This window comes from Erpetoichthys calabaricus, chromosome 6 (assembly GCF_900747795.2).
Source record: "Erpetoichthys calabaricus chromosome 6, fErpCal1.3, whole genome shotgun sequence".
Lineage (NCBI taxonomy): Eukaryota > Metazoa > Chordata > Cladistia > Polypteriformes > Polypteridae > Erpetoichthys > Erpetoichthys calabaricus.
The window spans coordinates 2,847,497-2,873,355 of NC_041399.2; the positions used below are offsets into that span (position 1 = coordinate 2,847,497).

The 25,859-nt window shown below is 44.4% G+C and overlaps 1 protein-coding gene across 1 annotated transcript in view; it reads left to right on the forward strand.

Moving 5' to 3' along the window:
• trdmt1 (tRNA aspartic acid methyltransferase 1) overlaps positions 1 to 25,859 on the forward strand; it is a 127,354-nt gene that overhangs the window by 40,629 nt on the left and 60,866 nt on the right. The window contains exons 3-4 of the mRNA XM_028803363.2: positions 5,863 to 5,939; positions 20,279 to 20,350. Of these exons, the coding sequence (XP_028659196.2) occupies positions 5,863 to 5,939; positions 20,279 to 20,350 (149 nt within the window). The remainder of the gene's footprint in view (positions 1 to 5,862; positions 5,940 to 20,278; positions 20,351 to 25,859) is intronic.

Sequence of the window (25,859 nt, forward strand, 5' to 3'; positions counted from 1 at the left end):
TTGGGGGGGAATCGCACCACATGGCTGTAGTGCCATAACTGACGCTCCCTCAGTGCAAGTCATGCACCTCATTCAGGACTCCATGACCAACACAAAGTCAGACCAGCGGGACCCAAGGACCCTCCGAAGAGACACACACATGAAGAAGTCCAATCTTCATCTCAGGTCACTGGATGGCGTCCATGTCTCACAAACATGGAGACTTGAACCTTTTGTTCTCTTGCAGAGATATCAGGAGGGGGCACCACACACCCTTTCCAGTGACCTCATGATCACCCCGCCATGCTCTCCCAATCCATCTACTGACTTCATAGGAAGAGTCACCAGAGACATGAAAACCTCTCGACGAGATCGACACTCTCTCCGCAGACAGACACACTGCTGTGCCTAAGAGGCCATTAAAGGCATGGTTCTTAGTTTTTAGCAAGACCCTCACAAGCCCAGACACTCGGACCCCTCGCTCAGTCTCTCGAGAGCCCCCATCAGAGCCTCCATTGAAGATCACAGCATCGTCAGCAAAGTCAAGATCAGTGAAGCTCTCTTCACCAACTGATGCCTCTCAGCCACTGGACCCCACCATCCGGTCCTTCGTGTATATTTTAGACGTCCCCCTCCTCGGTCCGTGCCTTCAGGTGACCGTGTTTATTAACTCCATTGGAAGGCAGCCAAGACATGTTAGGTATTTGACCAGGTGTCAAGTGATCAGACTCTGCCTTGTTGTCTGAAGCAGTAAGGATTTGATTACCTTGCCCTGTTTAAGTAACTGAATGCGGAGGAGGCCATGTATGTGTGTGTGTGTCTCTTTGTGCCTAACGCATTCAAGATGGAGCTCCCAACCAAACCCTCTAAATTAGTACATCTCAAACGTCTCTGATTGCAGGCTCCTTCTTCATTTAATTAGAAGTCAGAGGACCACACCGCCTAGCGGCTTAGGCCTTACAAAAGCCCACCAGCCAGTCGCTTTGAGTTAACGCAGATGAGGATTGCGCTGTGTGTTCGCCTTCATGTCGGTGTTCAGAGCTGAGCTGATGTTGGATTTTTTGTAATTTATGGCCATGTCAGGCCATACAGATGTCTGGAAATCGAACACAGATGTGCGTGTATCTACACAAATATACGCATTCATTATCCACCAAGTTAAAGGAAGACAAGTTTGGTATTTTTCAAGTCAAGCTGTTTCTTCATAATCGTGGTATGCTTTTATTTGCCTTGCAAGACTGCGTCGTTAAGTGAAGAATTTATATTTTACATTTAGAGAAATGCTGCCAAACGAAGCTGGAACTGATCGAAACAGCCCAATTAATTCTCCAAAACAGTCCCTTGACATTTGAATGTAAGATCGAGAATTCAAACGATTATGTTAAACGATTGCGGTCGGGTTGAGTAATTATGAGGCTGGCCTAATTTGTAGCAGATAGTCAAGAAAACTTTATGAAAAGTTCACATTTTGTAGGCATTTGTGCTACTGACAGTGTCTGTGAGGGAATTCAGTTTGGCGCCACAACAGCCTCGTACTCATAAATGTGACACTCATAGGAGGGTGACGTTACTGTCACACAGGAACAAAGAAGGGCAACTGGGGAATGACAGTTAGGTGAGGGACGATTTGGATTCCAGACAAGAAGAAGCACAACAGGGCCATTGTTCATCATGAGGCAGAAGATCGAAAGAAGAAGAAGGAAATGCAACAGGATTGTGCGAAAATGGAGATGTTTCATGAGAGCCAAGAGAGTTGGTCATCAGACAGTCTGACAGTAAATCAAAAATGAAAGGCGATTTAAAAAATAAGGTGTCAACCGCAATTGATAGAAGCTGACGCAATACAATACGTTTGCAATGGCTTATGGGTAATTAGAGTACATCTAGTGCAGCTCTCAGCCGTTAGTCTAGTTGAAGCTGAGGGATCAAATGAACACGGATGCTACGCTGTGGGATTGCACCATTGTTGAACAACACGCCGTAATTAGATTTGTTTGGGCAGAGGGAGTGGAACCTGCTGAAATTCGCAGAAGAATGTCGACTCAGTACGGAAAAGAAAACGGCAGGACTCAATGAACGGGTAGAAAGGGAACATCAGCATTGCGCACACAAGCCTACATCAACATGGCGAATGCCTCCATCAGAGGAGCCTACTAATTAAGTTGCCCATCCCATAGTGCTTGTTGGGTACCTAAATATCCTGCTGATCCACACAAGAAACAGAGTGTGAAGCTTGCAACCCATTTCCTGAAACGTTACGAAGATGATCCAAGTGTTTAGGAGTGGATTATCACCAGGGATGAGACATGGGGTCTGTCAACGTGAACCAGAAAGCAAGAGACAAAACACGCAGTGGAAACAGCCATCTTCTTCAGTAAAGAAGAAATTCAAACAACAGCCTTCCACCAAGAAAATCGTGAAAGAGATGAAGAGGGAACACAGATAAAAGGTGACCGCACATCACCATTGGAGTGGACACAACGGTGGAGTCAATGCAGCATCCCCTGATCCAGCACCATGCAACTATCACATCTTCAGCCCACTTAGAGACTCTACATGGCCGCAGGTTCACCTCTGATGTTGAACTTAAGGAAGCGGTGCAGACTGGGAGTGTTCTGAAGGTGTTGGAGGAACCATAAAAGAAGTGCATCGACCTCCAGGGAGATGATGTGGAGAAGTGATAGGACTCTGATGTTCATCAGGTGTTCAGAGGGTACGCGGGTTCACTTGAGGAAGTGATCACAGTGGTAATTGTTACGCAAACCATTTGACTCAATTGGTCGAGCTGTGGCCCTGTGGGACATCCTGAGGGTTCGCGGGATCCTCATGGCTGGCCTGTAGACTGGTACTGTGAGTGCTGTGCAGAGTGGAGGCAGGACCTCTGCATTTTTCTCAATTGATTCTGGGGTCTGTCAGTGGTGTGTTCTGCTGCTACTCTCTTCATTGCTTGTATGGACTGGGTGGTGGGCAGGGTCGTGGGGTCCAGCGGCTGTGGGGCATCTGTTGGTGAAGAAAGGTTCACGGATCTTGACTTTGCTGATGATGCTGTGATCTTCGCGGAGTCATTGGAGGCTCTGATTGGGGGTCTGAAGAGACTGAGTGAGGAATATCTGGGCTTGCGAGTGTCCTGATAAAAACCAACAGCCAGGCCTTTAGTGACCTCCTGGGTCTGTCTCCAGAGAGAGTGTCGACCTTGTTGAGAGGTTTACTTACCTCAGCAGTGACATTCATGTCTCTGGTGAACATATGAAGTCAGTAGATGGATTGGGAGAGCATAGGGGGGTCATGAGGTCACTTTAAAGGGGTGTGTGGCGCTCCCGATATCTATACAAAAGAACGAAGGTCCAAGTCTTTAAAGTCCTGGTTCTTCCTGTCTTGCTATATGGTTGCGAGACATGGACGCTCTCTAGAGATGAAGACTGGACTCCTTTAGTACTGTGTCTCTTCTGAGAATCCTTGGGTTCTGTTGGTTTGACTTTGTGTTGCTCATGGAGTCCTGAATGAGGCACATGACCTGCATTGTGAGGGAGCGTCAGTTACGGCACTACAGCCATGTGGCGCTTTTCCCCGATGGTGATCCAGCTCATATGATCCTCATTGTTGGGGACCCGAGTGGCTGGAGCAGACCAAGGGGTCGCCCACCTAACACCTGGCTGTGGCAGATAGAGGGTCATTTCCGGAGGGTGGGACTGGACTGCGTGTCTGCCTGGGGGGGTTGCCAACCGGGATCCCGAGTTGTTTCGTCGTGTAGTGGGTGCGGTGGCATGTTGTACCAGTGCAGGCTCCCCAGCTTGACTTGACTTGATTATTTGTTTCTTTTTCTTCTTCTTCATTAATATTATTCATTAGTATTGTTATTATTTGTATCATTATTAACATGTCTAACTTTGTACTTTTAATGTTTTGCATGTTTTACAATAGAAAGATGAGACTTTGCGTTCACGTGACCAGGCTGAAGTGACTCAAATCCCCCCTTTTTTTTTTTTTTGCCTTAATGTGACACAGACGTGATGTTTTCAGGGCTGTGTGGATGGACACAGATCTGTTCAAATCCAATTTGAGTCGCTTTAACGTGTGGTCCAAGGTTAGATATGTTTTTGATTCATGGCCAGGCGATATGAATGAGAATGATCAGATCAGAATTTATGTACGTATTTATTTATTTTTTAAATTTTACTTTTGCCTGTATGCTTAGGTAGAGCACCATCATTGTCAGCCAGCACCGGCAGGGTGGCAGAAGAGAGCTGTGACAACAGTCACGGTGCCACCATTGGTGTCTCCTTTGTCATATCCACACGTCTCTCTCGGTGCAGCAGCGCCAGTCAAAACGACTCATCTGGCTTTTTGTTCCACCTTGTCAGCTGATGATCTGTTTGCTGTCCTCCAGAGATTATGCGATGCATACATGAGCTACTGGCATGTCATCTTTACTTTGTGACACAGATGACTTGTGCACAAACGTATCGCTGTTTGTTTCAGAGGACAGATGTGTTCACACTGCATTTAGATATCAGGCTCACTTGTACTTCTGAATGTGAACCGTCAAGAGAGGCAAATCTGACCTAAACAAAAAAATTGAGCAAGGAGGCTTGCAATGTGAACACAGCGTTTGTCAAACACCTCGAATAAACATATGAAGATCAGAAAAAGCTCTAAAATGAAGGACAAGAAAAATGACAAACAAACAGGAATCATAGCATGTTTTGGGACAACTGATACCTTCTGTTTGAACGTTGGTTCACGACGAGGGTCAGCACTGAGCCTTCTATTGTAATCCATAATTATAATGAATATCGGTAGTAGGGTTAAGATGAAGTGAGGCACGGAGGTCCTCTATGCAGACATCCTGATCTTAGTAAGGTGCTCAGAAGATGAATTAGAAAGGAATGTGCAGTAATCAGGCCCATGGAATGTGAATGAAGTAGGGAAAAACGAGGTCATGGTGGTAACAACCCAAAGAAAGTGAGCCTTGAGGTAGCTGGAGAAGAAGAATTAAGGCAGGGGATAACTTTGAAATCGCTGGGAATCTGTCTTGATGAAGACAACCATCTATCAAGAGCAGTATAGTCGTGGCAGGAACACCGGTGCGCCTTGGACAAACTAATCCCATTAAGATCAAAACACTCCTCAACAAGGAGGACTTAAGGACATGTCATACCCCGACAGACTTGTGTGTGAGTGGAGGGGACTGTGTGAGGACCTCATCTGGCTCTGCAAAATCCTCAAAGGTGTTGATTCAATCCAACTTCAAATCACGTACTTGAGAACATCGCTGGAAATTTAAGGGGAAGTGCAATTAGGTCAGAAGCCAGAAAGTGCTTCTTTGTACAAAGAGTTGTGGGAATCGGGAACAAACTATCGAGACATGGAGTTGAAGCTGAAACCTGGACAACCTTTTACGATAGAGAGGCCTCAGCCTTAATGCTGGCAGTGCACCATTTTTTGGAATGTATTTTGTAATGTGGGTATTAATAAATTGCACTCCATGTTTCATTCCAACAGATGGCACATCGAAATAAAAAAAAATTAATTCCAGCAGATGGTGCATCAAAAACAGTTATTGAAATGAAATGCATTGTGTTTGTCATTCCAACAGAAGGTGCTTCACAGACTTTGGTTGAAATAAAATGCATTGCATCCGTCATTCCAACAGATGGCGTACCACAAACATTAACACTGCTTTTTTGAATTCCATTCCTAAGGCATATAACAGAGACGTAGCAACTGGACAGACGCACAGAAACACAGACGCTTGTCCTTTTATTATGGTGGCCATTAAATCAAAAAGGAAACCTGTCAATGATGCTTTAAAGTTGGGAATGTGGGGTCTTTTCAGGTAAAAAAAAAAAAAGGTTTGTTACTTATTCAAATTTTTTTTTATAGGGGATCACTGCGAATGAATTCAACAGCCTTGACTTTGACATGATCTTGATGAGCCCACCTTGCCAGCCTTTCACCAGGTATTACAAATGTTAATGTTTGCAGTCATCTGTGTCTAAAGGAAATACTGCGTAATGCAAGACTCTCAAACCTGCTGAATCCAGCAGCAAAGTATGCATCTGTTTTAATATGTGACGGTCCGGGTCGGCTCCATGCTCTCTTCTTGCTTCTGGGAGCCTCTTGAACCCGAACCGTCGATAGTTGTGAACAGAAATGAGCCGAGCAGATTAGGACACACACATCCAGCCAAGGTGTAGGTGCAAAAAGTGCACAGAGCTGTTATTTAAAATCCAAACAAACAAATAGTGTTCAATAGAGCAGTGATTGAAATACTTCAACAAGCAAAGAAACTGTAAATATTAAATGACCTTAGAGCACTGCTTTCCAACCCGTGTGCCGCAGCACCCTGGTATGCCGTGAGCACGGACTAAGGGTGCCGTTGCCAGGTGTCAGAACATAAAAAAATTTGATTTGAACTGATAATAATAATAGCAGTTACACCTCAAGACTAAAGTCATGCTACCTGTGTGCTTTAATACAGTCCAGCGTGCAGTCTGACGAATTAATAAATATTAGCTCTAATTTACTTACTTGCCACAGGGTAAGTGACTTTGCTTCCTGTTGTCTGTTTGTTTTTTTTTTTTTTGCGCCGAAAATGGCCGACTGTAGTGAAAGTCGTAAACGTAAAAACAACAGCAGCATCAACGACCTCAATGAAAATGATAATGCGGGGAGCAGTAAAGTTGCAAAAACGAAAACACGATGCAATCAGGACAGATACTTGAATTATGGGTTTACATTTGCTGACAAAAAAGGTATTCAGCACCCGCAATGTTTGTTGTATGGTGATATCCTTGCAAATGAAGCCATGGTTCTAAGCAAATTGCAACGTCACTTTCAAACCAAGCATCAGAATGCAAATAACAAGAACTCGGCATATTTTAGGCGTTTTTACTGATGATATTTTAACTGATGAGTTAAGATTAAATTGTTAATTTGAGTAGTTACATATCAGAGTGAAGGGGTGCCGTTAGCTGAAAAGATTTCACTACAGGTGCCATGGTTTGGGAGAGGTTGGGAAGCACTGCCTTAGAGGTTAAATAGTTCAAGAACTAATCCATCAAATCAAAGTTAAAATCTCAGCATGAAACTGTCCCTTAAAACTCCAGTAATCCCAGGTGTATCCTTCTAAAATCGACGTGTGCGGAATTAAGCAGAGGAGACGCCTAACCAACAGGCTCAGGTGTCTGCTGTCCCTCGGGCTCCCAGCAGGGCGCTGTGTCAGGCCTCACACCTTACACGAGAGCGGGCATCGGGCCACTCCAGCTACCCTAAAAATTGCTTTGGCCCCCCTGAGCATCTGGCCCTACACTCCTCCAAGGGGCTCTCCTCCCGGCTGCTGTCTGCCTTCATCCCCTCGCACGCTGGCGTCTCCTGATCCTGCCTTTGTTCATCCTTCTTGGCCTTAAATCTCCTTCTCTCATTGCGCTCTCTTTCTTCTCTTTCTGTTTGGTTCTGTCCATTCTCCCCCCACATTATTACTCTGCAGGATTCTCATATATTGGCTTGCCTGGTGCAGGTGTGATACAGCGCCCCCCCCAAGATAAGAATGAGGTCCCCGACTGACACTCACATGTGTACTTTAGTATGCAGTCAGCTGGGCACCCCAACCATCCCTGGAATGGAGCGTAGTGCTCCTGCACCCCCACACCCAATTGGAGCCTACACTTTAAATATTTGCCTCTTTGCCACATACCAATCATCACAATGAAGAATTCAGTTCTACCCTTTGTTTGGATCTAGAAGGGTTCCTGAAGGAGTTGGCTAAAATTACTACTCTGCCACAGTGCTTTCATGAGCACCTCCAATTTCAGGGGCCATAGCAATCTACCCAGAATACTCCAGGAATGTGTGACATCATCAGAGCGACAGGTTCTGGGGTACCCGAGATTTGGGTTAAAAACAGTGTTGAGGTGACATTCTCCTGGTTAAGGAAGTTGCTTTTGCTGTTAAGGTCTTTGACTTTTGATACAAGTTTCGAGCTTGACAGCTGATTGGTTAAACTTTGGTAATGACGTTAGTTCAGGTCAGGTTGGGGGACATGCACTGGTACAGCATTTTGCCTCATCCACCTCATGATGAAACAGCTCGAGATCCCGGTTGGTGACACCCAGGCGGACACGCGGTCCAGTCCCACCCTCCAGAAATGACCCTCTATCTGCCACAGCCAGGTGATACATGGGCGTCCCCTTGGCCTGGTCTAGTCACTCAGGTCCTCAACAATGAGCCGGATCACCCTCGGGTAATCGCGCCACATGGCCGTAGTACCTTAACACTAGAATTACCAGAGTCTACGAAAAAACACGTAGATCCGGCCGACCTTAAAACCATTAAAACCATTCGCACCTCTCGGCCAGCTTCCTTTGTCCTCTATCCATCCATCCATTTTCCAACCCGCTGAATCCGAACACAGGGTCACGGGGGTCTGCTGGAGCCAATCCCAGCCAACACAGGGCACAAGGCAGGGAACCAATCCCGGGCAGGGTGCCAACCCACCTTTGTCCTCTAAATGTGCCGATAAAGACAAGCTGCAAGCAGCCGGCTATTCCATCTCCCCACCGACTTAGAACGCTCACGAGCATCTCCCAGCTCATGCCTTGATTGATTATCTGGGAGTGAAGTGGAGTTTTAGAGTGGAAATAATAGATCGTTATTTGGAACACACGCATTTCATGTGTGTTCCGTTTCTACAGTAATCTGTGTAAACACATTGTTAACACAGAAACGTTTTCATATTTTAGTAATAAATGTTATAAAATGTAGGCATAAACTATAGAATGTGTATTACAATCACAAAGCATCAGTGAAGTGTTTCTTCATCTCTGAAGTGTGACCTGCTACTTAAACGCCACTTTGGAGGTGTCTGAGGTGGCTTAACTGAGGCTCATTTCTCTCGATATGACAAGGCCTTCATATATCCGTCGTATTACCAGCATGTCAATGTGCCGCACAGCACAGACATGAAGAACCCATCTACTGATGTTTTAGAAGTGTTAAGACCACCAAAAGAAGTCTTTGTTGAGGTCTTGTTACATAATTGTAAAGGATTAATGGATGGATGTTTGTAGTACCTAAACTAAAGTGTCACCAACACTTGTCACTTTCTCCTACCGAATCAGTGCAGCTGTAACTTCCGAGATAAAGCCGTTGAAGAAATATGAAACCAGGAGATATCAGTAATCAGACAACAGGCAGAAGGCAAGAAACCAAAAGACCAAACCAAAGACACAAAGGAACTCTGAATTTCACCTTAGGCAATTATCAGATACAATAACAACAAACCAAGGTTTACTAAAATCTGAAAAAGTGACGAAAATCTAAAGAGGAAGCTCACGGAAGGGGAGATGAGGCTCTGTACAAAATGGCCAGATAGCAGCTAGACATGGCTGTTAACCAAAAACAGACAGAGAAGGTTCAGCCTGGAACAGAGCATCTCCTCCAGTGATTGTCCGTCTATCTGGTGGGGTTTACAAAGGATTACTGGTTACAAATGCAATCCCACCCACTCCCTCCACACCACAGGCTGTACCCGACCAGCTCAACAGTTGAACAGTGTGAAGACATTTGAACATCTGATGCTTTAGCATCTCAAGTCCGTCACACATTCACTTCTCGACCCACCACACCACCAGGTCAGTGGAGGATACAGTAAATATGGCTGCTCGCCACTACATCTTGCAGCCTTTACACCCTCCATGTGCTTGGACAGGTAGACCGTTCACTAATCCGGCACCATCAGGACCAGAGGACAGCTGGATTAGTGACAGCGACGGATCACAGAAAGATGATCACCAAGCAGTAGCTAAACATCTCATCCTACCTTGAACATGTAAATCAGTACAAGTTGGATAATAAAGAAAATGGAAGCCATAAATGAAAAAGCAAGTGACATTTTAATGAAGTAACGTCCTGTACTGTACAGGCACAGGTAATGTGCGCTCACCGGCCACTTTATTAGGTACAGCTGTTCAATTGCTTCTTAACACAAATATCTAATCAGACAATCACACGGCAGCAACTCAATGTATTTCGGCATGTAGACCTCATCAAGATGACCTGCTGAAGTTCAAACCAAGCATCAAAATGGGGAAGAAAGGGGACTGAAGTGACTTTGAACGTGGCACCGCTGTTGGTGCCATACAGGCTGGTCTGAGTATTCCACAAACTGCTGATGTACTGGGATTTTCACCCACAATCATCTCTATGTTTATAGAGAATGGTCCAAAAAATATCCAGTGAATGGCAGTTCTCTGGGCAAAAATGTCTTGTCAATGCAAGAGGTCAGAGCAGAATGGCCAGACTGGTGCAGAGCTGATAGAACGGCAACAGTAACTCAAATAAGCACTCGTCGTGACAACCAAGGTGTTCAGAAGAGCATCTCTGAACATACAACACGTCAAACCTTAAAGCAGTTGGGGGGCTACAGCAGCAAGATGACCCCAGCGGGTGACACCCCTGTCTGCTAAGAATGGGCAACTGAAGCTACAGTTCACCAAAATTACACAATAGAAGATTGGAAAAAAACGTTGCCTGGTCTGATGAGTCTCGATTTCTGCTATGACATTCAGATGGTGGGGTCAACAACATGAAAGAGCAGATCAATCCTACCTTCTATCAGTGGTTCAGGCTGGTAGTTGTTGTGGTGTAATGGTGTGGGAGGTATTTTCTTGTCACACTTTGCGCTCCTGAGCATCATTTAAGTGCCACAACCTACCTGAGTATTGTTGCTGACCGTGTCCATCCCTTCATTTCTGCAGTGTACCCATCTTCTGATGTCTTCTTCCAGCAGGATAACACGCCATGTCACAAAGCTCAGATCATCTCAAACTGGTTTCTTGACCATGACAGTGAGTTCACTGGACTCAGATGGCCTCCACCGTCCCCAGATCTCTATCCAGTAGAGCACCTTTAGGATGTGCTGGAACAGGCAATTCACATCATGGATGTGGATGTGCACAAATCTGCAGCAACCACATGATGCTATCATGTTCCTATGGACCAAAATCACTAAGGAATGTTTCCAGCACCTTGTTGAATCTGTGACACAAGGAATTACGGCAGTTCTGAAGTCCAACCCAGAACTAGCAAGGTGTACCTGATAAAGTGGCCGGTGAGTGTATGTTGATGGGCAAAATTAAAGTTGCAGCACAATAAAGTGTGTGGAAAGTGAAGGGATCTGAATACTTTCTGAATACACTGAAGATAGAAGAGAGACAAAAATGAAGACATGGAAAGGTGGTTTGGGCAATGAGGTCTTCTACAGAGCTACCAGAGTGTTGGTGTTCTTATGTCCTCTCTGATTTAATGCACAGATATCATCTTGATCTTCATCTACAATGCATGTTGTCACCCTGATCACAATACCAAGGGGGGACTCTCCCGCTCTCTGATCTCATCTACAAATGTCATCGGGGATTGAAACTCCAAACTTCATAAACAAATTGTGTAAAATTTACAGTACAATGAGATGAAGACCAAGACTGTGACAAAAATCAGAGAGTACTGGCACTTACGCTTATCTGATTGCCTCGGGTACAGTTTTGTTTTTTAATTTATTTGCAATTTTAATGGTGTTATACATCAGAGATTCTCTCTGCATGATTATTTTTGCACTTTTTGCTAAATTTCTTCTTCGGACAAATAAAGATTTCGGTCAATCTGTAGTAGATTTCTATCAATCTATAATACACTGCTTTTTGTCCATTAATCTTTAAATCTGTAATATAATGCCATCTAGCTTTTATTTAATATCTTTATAAACACTGTACAAAAAAATGAAAGGAGCTCTTTTGAATGAGAGTAGAGCATCAAGTCAGTGACACTTGTGGGCTGTTGATCTGCTCAGTGAAGTAGCAGAGGGGCTTGTTCTTCAGTTTCAGCTGCTTTGGTGCACTAGAGGGGGGCAACAATGAGATGACCCCCAAAACAGGAATGAATGATTTAACAGGTGGAGGGAGACCACTGACATTTTTCCCTCCTCATCTGTTTTTCATTTGGCTATGGTCAGTGTCACTCCTGGTAGCATGAGGCCATACCAGGACCATACAGAGTTTGGTGGCACAGGTAGTCCAACTTCTCCAGGATGGCAGGCACATCAATACATGCCATTGCCAGAAGGTTTGCTGTGTCTCCCAGCACAGTCTCAAGGGCATGGAGGAGATTCCAGGAGACAGACAGGCAGTTACTCTAGGAGAGCAGGACAGGGGGGCTGTAGAAGGTCCTTAACACACCAGCAGGACCTAACGGCATCTGCACCTTTGGGCAAGGAGGAACAGGATGAGCACTGGCAGAGCCTACAAAATGACCTCCAGCAGGCAGGCAGGCCTCTGGTGTGAATGTCTCTGACCAAACAATTGGAAACAGATTTCATGAGGGTGGCCTGAGGGCCAAACGTCCTCTAGTGGGCACCTTGAAGCATTTGCCATAGAATACCATACTGGCACCCTGTGCTTTTCACAGATGAGAGCAGGTTCACCCTGAGCACATGTGACAGACATGAAAGGGTCTGGAGAAGCTGTGGAGAACGTTCTGCTGCCTGTAACATCGTTCAGCATGACCGGCTTGGTGGTTGGTCAGTGATGGTATATCTGGGGAGGCATATCCATGGAGGGACACACAGATCTCTACAGGCTAGACAATGGCACCTTGACTCCCATTAGGTGTCTGGATGAAATCCTTGAACCCATTGTCAGACCCTATGCTGGTTCCTCCTGGTGGACGACAATGCCCGGGTGCATGTGGTGAGAGGATTTGAGATTTGAGAGGAATTGATACCATTGACTGGCACTAAACCCCCACGCTCACTCTCCTGACCTCAATCCAATAGAACACCTCTGGGTGGGACCTTATGTTTGGGTCCATCCGACGCCTCAGCCTGTCCAGGAACTCAGTGATGCACTGGTCCACATCTGGGAGGAGATCCCCCAGGACCCCATCCTTCATCTCATTAGGACGTTTTCAGGCTTGGCATACAAACTACTGAGTACGATTTGGAGTTGCTGAAATGAAATTTCTGCCAAATGGACTCGCCTGCCTGCCACTGTATCATTTTGTTCCCTTTGATTTTTGGGTGTCTTTGTATTCAGCCCTCTCTCTGTAGTTTCATCATTTTCATTTCCAACCTTTTGTTCCTCACACATCACCATATCAGTCCATAGCAGTAGAGAGAGCCAGCAGGATGTTTTTTTCCCATTGAGATCTGATGTGTTTTCAAAGTGTGCCTTTCATTTTTGGAACAGTTTTATTTATTTATATATATATATATATATATATATATATATATAAAATACTGTATAATACTGTATATATTTATATAATATATGTGTGTGTGTATGTATATATGTGTGTATATATATGTATATCAGCCATTATTACGGAGTGTGATGAGTGATGACTTTTTGTTTCCACTGATTTATTAAGTTGATTGCATGGGCATTGATGCCACGTTCTAGTGCCTGAATCCTGCACGCTGACTCAGTCCAAGTCCAGTTGTCCAATCTTTCTGTATCTGTTAGGGTTTCCCTCTGGTACTCCGGCTTTGTTTTTGAATCTTTGATGACATGCATGTCTCATTAACGGAGGATCCCAAATCGTCACAGTGTGTGTGGGTGGTCCTTGTGATGGACTGGTGTCCTGTGCCAGGCGGTTTCGTGCCTTGATAAAGTTTGCCCTGAATTATATTATGGAATTTTGAGAATGTTATTTTATGTTATTAAGCTGAAGCTTAAAAAAATTAGAAATGCACTTGTGTTTTCAGCTTAACAATAAGACAAGGCCGTGTCCTGTTCAGAGTCCACACAGGAGTTTTTTGACCAGTAGCTCTGAGATTTACAGGTGTTAGAAAATTGTGACCAACTTTGGGAAATGTGTTTATTACTCAATAGAGTGTGTGAGCATTAATTAAAAATAACCAAACCGCGTGCATTTAGTTTAAACAGAATGCTGTCACTTCTGAGATCCTTAGGCTGCAGACTTTCGAGTGACTCAGAGCCACATGGCTGATCTGCAGCATGAAGACATTTGTGATTTCAAAACAACCAAAGAATAATGCCAGCTAAACAGTGAGGCAAACCGCAAGTGTGTTACTAAAGAGTGGGATTGCAAAAGTCATGTCGCTTCTTGGTGCTTTGCTTATTTTATTTTATTTTTGGCATTTTTTTGTACAACTAATTGCTGTTAAGGCATTTGGCTTTCTTGTGGATCGGCACGTCCATAAAGAAATGAATTTCATTTTCAGCCCATTTCAATGCAGCCCGTCTCCTTTTCCTACATGACTTTGTTCCAAAGATTTTCTCGATTTAAAACACACCACTGTAAAGAAATGGTTTGTTCCAGCTCTTCAATCCCCTTGTTGTATAATTTACTATTTGATACAAACACGTATTGATCGGGTGGGCCAGCGACCTGCACTGTCAGCAGTCCGGGGTCTCTGCTGTCTCTGTGCTCTTTACACCATCAGAAAGGCGTGTGGGGATCAACAAGCATTTACATTTTAGAATGATGTGTCTTACATTCTTCTACTATTATGAATGCTACAACTAATTATTAATATTATTATTATGTGGAGTCAATGTGCTTGGTCAGCCTTCTCCATACAGCTCTGTCCTGCACCTCCTCACCAGTCAGATCCTTTTCCATCAGATCTTCTTTTACTTTATCCATCCACCTCTACCTATGGCCTCCCTCGGCTTTCTCTTCCCCTGGACTTCCACTCCCATCATTCTTTTGCTCATATATTCCTTGTCTCTCCGCATCACATGTCCATACCATTTCAATCTACATCCCTGTCCTTTATCTCCCACTTTTCTTGTACCTCTGATTGTTTCTTTTGTAACTCCACACGTCCATCTCAACTTTCTCATTTCTGCCACATTCAACTTCTTCCCCTGCTTTGCTCTTTTTACTGTCCTTGTCTCCACTCCACACATTACTGCTGGTCTTGGAAAGCTCACCTTTAACATTCTCCTTAATTCTTTCCATCACACATCACTCCTGACTCCTTCTTTCAGTGGTTCCACACATGCTGCACTGTATGGATTATCTCTGCATGTACGTCTCCATGTTGGTTTGCCACTGATCCTCGATATTTAAACTTCTCCACTCTTTCCAGTAGCTCTCCATGCAGGCTAACGTTTGATTCCTGATCATCATTAAACCTCAGATATTCTGTCTTCTTCTTCCTCCTCTTTATCTTCATCCCTCTGTCTTCCAAAGCCCTTTTCCATTCTTCCCACTTCCTCTCCATTTCCTGTTTTCTGGTGTTGTCATCAGTACAAAGCCTGTACTGGGGGGATTGGCCTTTTATCCCACAAGGTAACACATCCATCACCAGATCAAAGAGGTAAGAACTTGAAGAAGGTCCCAGGTGTAGACCTCCTCTAAATGCAGTCTTGTCTGTTACCCTAACCCAATTCCTCACTTCCTCACACACATCTTGAACAATCTTCACACACTCCTCTGGTCCTCCTTTCTCTCTCATCCATCTCCAAACCTTTTGACATGGCACTCTAAAGCCCTTCTCCATTCTGTCAACTAACTTTTTACTTTTCACAGTAGACAACATCAACGTCACTGCTGTCTTGAAGTAAAGGGTAATGTTGTAGTATAAGCACATCTCTAACGGTGTTGTTAAATTCCGTGTTCTCCACGCACGCATGAAAACAGTGTGCATGTGCAGTGCAAATCGAGCAGGGGCAGCGGATTAGGAATGTCTACCCTTCAAGGATCAAATAGACAGATAGATAGATACTAATTAGGGTCATCGTCATGTTGCAAAGTCTAGTTTTGGTTGAGCTTAAATCCTCTGACTGATTGTCTCACATTACCCTCAATCACCCTTTGGTATAATGAGTGATAATAATAATAGATTTTATTATATAGCGTCTTTGCCATGTTTAAGGTGCTTCTGAAGAATTCCTAGTGGATTCCATGAGGGTGAGCAACACAAGCCCTGAATCAGCAAAGCATCCCCAAACCAGAACATTTCCACCTCCATTTTTCACAGTTGGCATCCCGTTCTTCTACTCGAAATGCCGTCTTTGGTTTTCGCCATATGTGTCTTCTGGTTCTGTGGCCAAAAACTCTTATGTTCTCCAAGTCTGTCCAGAGCACATTTTTTCCAAAACTGTTTTCCAAATTTTTTTTCTTCACACAGGCAATAGCACTTTGAGTACTGAGAAAAGCGCTATATAAATGTAATGAATTATTATTATTATTATTATTATTAGACACATGGGTAAGTGACCAAGTAGTGTGGTAGACAGTAGGACAATTGGGATTTTTTATTTATTACTTCTCTATCTATTTAAGCATTTATTTAAATAGCTTCTTTAAAAAGGCAAATTTCCCACATGGACAACTTTATCTATCTGTCTGTCTGTCTGTCTGTCTATCATATAGTGCCTTTCATATCTATCTATCTATCTATCTATCTATCTATCTATCTATCTATCTATCTATCTATCTATCTATCTATCTATCTATCTATCTATCTATCTATCTATCTATCTATCTATCTATCTATCCATATTACTAACCGAGAATGCTAAACCGGATGATGGACGCAGTCACATCCGGCAATGGGCCGTAGCTGCAAAAAGACGTACTGCGCCGGCGCAAAAAGAGTCCACGAGAGTCGGCTGAGGAGCCGAGAAAGGCGGACAAAAGAGGGCGAGAGAGGCGGATGAGGGGCCGCGAGAGGCGGACAAGACCACAGAAAAAAGGAGTGAGCACAGGAAAAATGGAGAAATGAGGCGCAAAGAGCAACGAAAAAAGGAAAAGGCACATAAAAAAGTATTCAAACGCAAGCAAAGCACGAAACACATTGCACACGAAACTAGACCCAAAAAAAAAAAAAAAAAAAAGAGGCTCGCGCACAACAGCAAGGCACCAGCAAATCCCCCCCCCCCCCCTACAGGCACCGGACGGGACAGAAACACCAAGAGGGGGATTCAAACAAGACACAGGAACACAAAAAGAAAGAAGACGCTCGCGCAACAACAATCCTCACACCCCCCCCCCCACACACACACACACACACACACACATCCATAAGAAGTGACACCCAAAGCCACATATTCTAAAGTGAACGTCAACACCTTCACACTAGACAGCATAGGTGTCAGCATAGGTGGATCTCCTTACAATAAAGCACTATTAACCGTTCAACTGCAGAAAAGGAAACATATTAACAGTGACTGCGATCGTCCTTATTACTTATCCATATTTCGCATGCTGAGAAAGAAACAAGTCATGAATACACGGTCACGGGTACAAAACGAAAAGGAAATGATAACAGGAACAAACACACGAACACGAAAGAAACAACAAAATAGACGGCTATGCAGCATAGGTGGATCTCATTACAATAAGGCACTATTAACCATTCAACCGCAGAAAAGGCTCCATATTAACAGTGAGTGCAATACTCCTTATTACTTATCCATATTTCTAAAAGAAAAAATGTCTCGACTCCAAAAACGCAAAGCTCAACTAAAGCTTCTAACTGACGATGTACCTAAAAGTAAAAACTTTATGAACTGCATTAAATCCTACAATAGTTCATTTGCTTTTGCATATACCGGAGTAAATATCAGGCCACCAAAAGGCAATGGACCATACTGCTTTCGCATATGTGCACAAATACTGCATCGCATTGGAACAGTGCACCCTGAAACAAATCAACAACGCAAATATGCACAAATCTACATCCTAGATCCACATGACGCAATCTATCAATCAAAGTGCTGCATCGCAACAGGCACGGATTCAAAACGAAACACCTCCCGTCTCAGACATACGTTAATGGCAGCGAAGGCTACAACGGGCTTCTCACACAGCACAGGCAAATCGATTACAGCTCCAAAACAACACGTCCCAAATACTACACATGCAACAACGCGCCTCTCAAACGGCACAAGGAAAACATACACCAGGAAAATTCATTCGGATTAATGAATGTCATTTGCAATCATTGTCATTCAGTTCACTTCCCTGAAGAAACAACTGGCAATACAAGTTATACATTTACACGTTGTTGTCAAAAGGGTCAAATTAGACTGCCTTCTTTACATTCATATACTGAATATCTACAGAGGCTTATAACTGACGATGTACCTGAAAGTTAAATCTTTATCAACTGCATTAGATCCTACAAATCGGTTTCCACTATGAACATTAACGGTGGCACTGCACGTGACATCCGTCTTGAAAAAATGTTGTTTATTGATGAATGTTCAATGGCATCAAGTCACTTACTCAACACCATTCATAAACTTCTACAAACGTTTATGAATAATAATATTCGATTTGGAGGAAAGGTACTTTTATGAGGAGGCGATTTTAGACAGTGATTAGCTATTCTTCCAGATGCCATGCACTCAGCTATTGTTCAGTGCACCTTAAAATACGCAGACAATTGGCATTGCTTTCAAAAGATACAGTTAGTAAAAAAGATACGATGTCCAGAACCAGATCATAACAATTGCTTATTACAACTGACAGATGGTACACTCACCAATACAGATGGACTTCAGCCACATATTATTACAATTCCTCAAGCCTTTATCTGCGACGACTTAGTTACAGAGACAGTTGGAACAGCAATCTCATTAGACCAAATGCCCCTTTTAACACATGACCTTACAAGTTCTGAGCTGGAATTACCTTTTACACTTAAACGGCGTGTACAAAGACATTTTCAAATAAACCTTTACACTGTGCCACACACTTTATTGTTTGATTTCTATTTGCATCATCTACACCGTCACACTATTCTATATCTCATTCATACATCACGCTCTTTGTCATTCCCAACACCAGGGGTTAGCGAGCGAAGCGAGCAGGGGGCGGAGCCCCCTTGTCTGTCTGTCTGTCTGTCTGTCTGTCTGTCTGTCTGTCTGTCTGTCTGTCTGTCTGTCTGTCTGTCTGTCTGTCTGTCTGTCTGTCTGTCTGTCTGTCTGTCTGTCTGTCTGTCTGTCTATCTATCTATCTATCTATCTATCTATCTATCTATCTATCTATCTATCTATCTATCTATCTATCTATCTATCTATCTATCTATCTATCTATCTATCTATCTATCTATCTATCTATCTATCTATCTATCTATCTATTTTTCTGCTTAATTTTTGTTAATTTTCCTAATTCAGGATAGGTATCAGTACACAGTCACATCACAGTCACTTGCAGAATTAATTTGTACAATTAAGCAAAATAAAAGTGTAGTGTGAGCCATCGACTGGAACAGAGTCCCTTCTGCTGGGTCTTTAGTGGCCTGTTGCAAGCTATGGACTTGAACTCCGCAGATTTGGACATTTCAGTTCATTTTTCCCACCAACACTTTTCTCTAGCATAGGATTGGTCAGCTGCCCCATGACGCCCCCACTTCTGACACAATGCCTTTGATAGCATAGAGCGTGTGCTAAGGGTCACATCTGTAGCCTGGAGATTTAAGGTTCCCCTGCTGTGTGTTTGAAGCACTTCTGCATTCAGGGTTGTGGGACTCGGAAGCAAATTAGAGAGTCCTGGAGTTGAAGCGGTAAATGTATCCTGGTGACATAGTGGGACGACTGACATGTTAGGGAACTGAATGAGTCTGATGGACTGTATGGTCTCCTCTTGTTTGTCAGCCTCCTTATGTTCTTATTCTGCCAAATGTTAGCATCTTGTAATCCCTTCTTCTATGTCCAGGAATTACAGCTGAGTGAGGTAGTCCATGATGGCAAATGTCAGGGCAGGGCAAACATCAGCAACACATGGAGATGATGACCGTTGCACTTTCGATCTGATTTGACCCCTGGTTCTTGTGATTTGAAGGTCTGAGGTTACAAAACACTGACAGGCTTCACTCCAGTGGGCACCATAACAACCCAAGAGCTCTAGTAAGCGTTTACCACGTGGCCCTGTCTCTGTTTTTGTAATTTGTCTCTTCTTGGGCTTTTGCCAGTCAGTTTCATGTTTGATGTTGAAATCCCCCTGAGCCGACTTTCATGTCAGAAATGACAGGTTTGGTCCTCATGAGCCGAGGTGACTGTGCTGCCCCTTATTAGGGGGCTCTTGTATGCAGGTCGGTACTTTGATGCCTTTCACTTTAAGAGCCATATTGATAGTGAGATGATGCACAAGCCTCATAATCCTGTCCACATCAGTGAGGAAATGAGTTGGCATTCTCTGTGTGAAAGATAAAGCTTGGTTAGATGAACGTGTTTATGTTGTGTCAACATAATTAAGTGGTGCTCAAAATCTGATTTTGTTCCTTTTTGTATTTAATGCAGATTTTTATTTTGTTTTTTCTTGACAGGATTGGCTTGCAAGGGGACATATCAGACAAGAGAACGCAAAGTTTCCTTCACATCCTCGATGTGCTGCCAAGGTACAATGAATGTTTTGTTTTCCTAATGAATGTCACGTCTGTTTCCTCAAATCTGAAAGACACACGAATCTCAAAAAACAGGCTTTACCCCAAAAACTAGGCTGGCCTAAATAGTCGCTTACCAGTGACACCATGGGGTGTGAAAATCACGTGACGGCATTCATCCCAGCAACTGTAGCTAATAGCGCGCATCACAAAATAATGGAGCGGTGACGACACCAAACTTAAGTTTACTAAAGCCCAGAGCTCCATGCAGAGTACAGGCCGTCAACGACACCTCTTGACCTGTTTGGCTCTGGACTGTCTCTCCTGCCTCTTTCCGGCTGGCACCATGCTCTTCTAGTTCCAGGTGTTTCATGGTCTTTCTCTCTTCCCTTTGCCCTTTTTCCCCTCTGAGCCTTCCAAGTGATGTTGGAAGTGGGCTTCCTGAAGGTATGGCCAGTCCAACCCCACTTTCTCTATTGGATTTCCTTGGCAATGGGCTGTTGTCCCATTCTCTGCTCGAGCCCTTCATTTCGGATTTAGTGAGGCCACCATACAGTGGATTTAGAAATATTCAAGATCCTTCACGTTGCTCACATTTTGTTGCAGCCTCGTACTAAAATCACTTAAAATCGTTTTTTCCACACCGGTCAACACTCAGAGCTCCAGAAGGAGTGAACGTGACAATGGGATTTTAGACATTTTACTTGGACTTGAGTATTCAGATCTTTACTCTGTCCTTACTGGAAGTCCCTTTACAGTCTGGAGTCTCCTTGGGTTTGACATGACAAGCTTCACATACCTGGACTTGAGGATTTTCTGACTTTTTTATCTGCACATCCTCTCATGCTCTGTCATGGTGGATGGAGACCATTAGTGTTCATGCTATTTCTAGCTGGTCGCTCCAGAGATGTTTGATTGGGCTCAAGTCCAGACTCCCCTAACATACTCTGCTTTGTGAACCTTCACCACAGTCTGAGTGCCAGTGTGTGGAGCAGGTTTCCATGAAGGGCCTCTCCGTGCTTTGTTCCATTCAGCTTTCCCTTCACTCTGACTAGTCCCTCAGCCCCTGGTGCATCTCCACCATCTTTGGGATGGCATTGCACGGGTGACGAGCGGTGCCTGGTTTCCCTGCGACATGTCACCAATCTTGATTTCATCAGACCAGAGACTCTTGTTTCTTACAGTCTGAGAGTTCATTCATTTGCCTTTTTGCAAACTCCAGGTGGGCCTCCATGTGTCTTTTACTTTGGAGAGGATTGTGTCTGTCGTAAAGCCCAGATAGGTGGAGTGCTGCAGTGATGGTTGTTCTTCTGGAAGATTGATTGAGTTCAACTCCGGACCCTGGCTGGGCCTCTCAAGAATCTTTGCAGAGTTGACCCTAAGCCCCTCCTGGGTTGTCTTTGCTTTGTGAACTTTTGGCCCAGACTGAGGTTCAGAGGTTCTTGAGCAGGTTTTCATTGAAAATCTCTCTGTGCTTTGCTCCATTCAGCTTTCCCTTGACCCTGATGAGTCTCCTAGTCCCTGATGCTGCCACTGCCATGCTACATCATTGTCATGATACTGCATTGGTGATGAGTGGTGCCTGGTTTCCTTCAGTCGTGATGCTCATCTTGGTTTCATCAGACTAGAGATTCTTGTTTGTCCCAGCCACACAGTCCTTTGGACACCCTTTTGCTAACTCCACATAGGCTTCCATGTCACTTTTATTGAGAAGTGGCTTCTTTTTGACCACTCTGTCCTAACGTCCAGATCATTGCAGTGTTTTGCAGTGATGGTTGTCCTTCTAGAACTTTCTCCCATCTCCGTGCAAGTTCTCTGGAGTGACCACCGGGTTCTTGGTCACCACTCTTATCAAGGCACTTCTCATCCAGATGCTCAGTATGGCCAGGCAGCCAACTCTAGAATGAGTCGTGGTTGTTACAAAATTTAAGAGTCATGGAGGCCATTGGGCACTTAGGAACCTTCAGTGCTGCAGACATTTTTTAGCGGTTCCTCCGATCCATACCTCAACACAACCCTCTCTCTGGCTCATGACCTCATGGCTGGGTTTGTCCTTGACTGTAGACAGCTGTGTGCCTCCTGAATTGACCACAGGTGAACCCCTGAAATCTCAATGTTCATCAATAGATTGGGATGCGCCTGAGCCAAAGTAAAGGATCTGAATACAAGTATCGATGGAATGTTCCAGTTTTATACTTTTAATAAATTACCAATAATTTCTACAATTCTGTTTTCGCTTTGCCATTCCGGGGTATTGAATTTTATTTGATGAAGGTAAAAAATGAATGTAAATGATTTCAGCACAAGTCTGCAACATAACAAACTGTGTAAAATGTGAAAGGGTCTGAATACTCTTTGGAGGTACTCTAGTGGAACCCATCAGTGACTTCTCTCCAACACGTTTGGCTTTGGGCCGTCTTCTCTATCCCTTTCTGGTGCCTTACTCCGGTGTGCCAGAGAGCCGCTGAGACCAGTCACCATCCATTGGGAGGACGAGGAAGTGGTGCAGAGCTACAAGTACCTGGGGGTCCAGATGAACAGAAAACTGGACTGGTCTGACAACACAGTGGCGCTGGACAAGATAGGCCAGAACAGACTGAACCTCCTGAGGAGACTCAAGTCTTTGATGTATGCAGCAGGCTGCCCGAGATGCCAATCCATAGTAGCCGGTGCATTGTTCTACATTGTGGTCTTCTGGTGTAGGACAAAGTGAGCCTTACCTGCTCTTCTAGGTGTTTTCGTGGCCCACAAGGGCTGTTAAGACAGCAGACGTAACAAGGAGAAGATGGCTGCACTGCTGATTGTACCAACATATTTGGTCAGCTCTTCACGTAACAAAAGTGTAAATCAGAGTTGAGCTAAAATCTCTTTAGAGGCTCCTTCAGACAGACAGGTGGACAATAATATCTTGTACTGAACCTGCCTGGATGTAATGGACACAATAACGTGCCTATAAGCAGACACTGGATCTGTAACTTCCTTTAAAACTGGCAGACATCATCTCTCCTTCCTCTGTCTGAAACCAAAAAAGCTGATGAGCCACTTCCATGCTGGGGGGATTAAAGCTGATAGTCCTTTTCTCTTTGGGGGAGCTGAATGCTGACAGCCTGTTGCACTTGTGAGCTGAAAGCTGAACCTTCCATTTTCTGTGAAACAAAGAGCTCACAAACTTTCTTTGGCCTGAGAGCTTCTCTCCATTGAGCCTTGGAGCCCTGAACACCCTGACTGAGCGCTTAGGTCCACTTTGCCAAGTCAGGCTCTGAGCCCGTGACTGAGTCTGGTCAGGGTAGACATCACACCGTGGACAAAGGACCACGTAGCAGTCACTCAAATGCAAGAAAAGTCCTCCATTTGAACCTGGAGCAACAACAGCAACTCTGCACAACCTGGGACGTCCTCCTTAAACACTTGGTTTTGTTAAACTGCTTATCCTGTAAGAACAAAGAACAAGAGAAGATAACGGTGTGGGGCAGCAAAGTGATCCCCGTATATTGAAATACGATGTTATAAAGTAAGAAAGGCAACTAAAACACAAGTAAAGTCACCTCTACGTTGGGTCTGTAGCAAGACTGAAGAAAAATGGTGGTGTGTCCAGTTTTCAGTCAGGAGAGGGAGAAGAGCTGGGTCTCGGGGGGTTGTGGACCAGAAGTGACATCACTGCTGTTTTGTCCGTCAGTCATACCCTCTACAGTAGGATGAAGAGAAGAAGCATTAGACAACAGTGAATAACCCACTGACACTCGTCTCCCAGTCACCCATGTTGGACAATCTGAGCTGAAATAAATTAGAATTCTAAATCGCCAGTAAACAGCTGGCCTCCCTTTGTTATATGTTGTCTTATACTGTATGTCAATTGTGGCAGACGACCAGGGACCTTGCTCCACCAGGACGTCCCTGTGATGAGAGGACATATTTGGAACAATACCAAATATTATTTACATCGGGACCACGGGCTTGGAGCTTGGAAGCTCAACCCTACTGGGACCCGTGATCACCGCCAGGGGGCACGTGGACAATTCCAGAGCCCTGGACTACAGCACTTCTACCACAGCAGGAGGTGCTGCTGGAAGAGAATCTGGGTGCAACTGGAATATTTCTGGGTGCCCATGCAGCACTTCCACCACATCTAGGAGTACTGCCCATGAGGGCTCAGCACCCCCTGGCGGCACCCACGGCCAACAGGGCTGCACCAAACTCCAATTCCCATGGAGCCTACTGCAACCCAGGGGGAGGTAACGCTCTGGCAACACTTATATAATATGTGTGTGTGTGTGTGTATCCATCCATTATCCAACCCACTATATCCGAACTACAGGGTCACGGGGGTCTGCTGGAGTCAATCCCAGGCAACACAGGGCGCAAGGCAGGAAACAAACCCCTGGCAGGACGCCAGCCCACTGCAGGGCACACACACACTAGGGACAATTTAGAATCACCAATGCACCTAACCTGCATGTCTTTGGACTGTGGGAGGAAACCGGAGTACCCGGTTATGTGTGTGTGTGTATATATATATATATATATATATATATATATATATAAATATATAAAATATTGTGGTGGGCGACCGGGTCCCATGCCCCTTCTACTTATCTTCCGGGGGAGCAGCCATGGGCTCCCCAGTACCTCCCCCGGGATGCTTGGTGGCAGCCTCCCTGGCTGATGATGGTGCCTCAGTTTCCCGCAGGGTTCCATGGGGATGGGGTACTCCACAACCCTGTGGGGATCTGGAGTGGCCGCCAGGGGGTGCTGCATGGATCCCGGAGCCAGTCTGGACAACTCTACAACCCCGCCCGGAAGTGCAATCAGGAACAGGTGATCAAGCAGCTGGAGCACTTCCGGGTGGGCTATAAAAAGGACCGGCAACCACCAGTCAGCGCCAGAATTGGGAGGAAGAGGACGAGGTTGCCCGTGAGGAGTGGTGGTGCCAGAAGAAGGGTTGTGATTTGTGTTATAACTGCGCTTGTGACTTTGTTGTGGCTGGAAGGTTCACGGGGAAGATGTGCCCTCCGTCTGAAGAAAAACGAAGTCTTTTTGTACTTTTACACGTGCCTCTGTGTAAGTCTGTGCCGGGTCGGGGGCTATAAGGTGTCCTTTTCACTATATATATAATATACTGTATATATATAATATATGCAGTTTTTGTATTTCTGTAATCCTTCTGTTTGTCAATAAATTGTTTTATTCTGTTTCTTAAAATAAGTGGGCTTCAGTTACCTTCATATAAGTCTAAAGGCCAGAGACTCGTCTCCTACAGAGGTTGGTAAGAAAGCTAAAGTAGGAGCCTTACCAAATTATTTAATTAATTACTGGCCTTGCTGTGCTAAGAAGAGCCTCTCAGGCAATCAACGTCCCAAACTAAAAGCTTATACTCTTTAAATTCACGTGTATTCATTCATCATGCTATGTCTACATTATATTTATTTATTATTGATCGATCGATTGTGTTATTTGTCCTGTGAGTTGTTGTTTTTTCTATTTCTGCTGCTGTATTCATCTAAATTGTCGATTAGGAATAATTCAG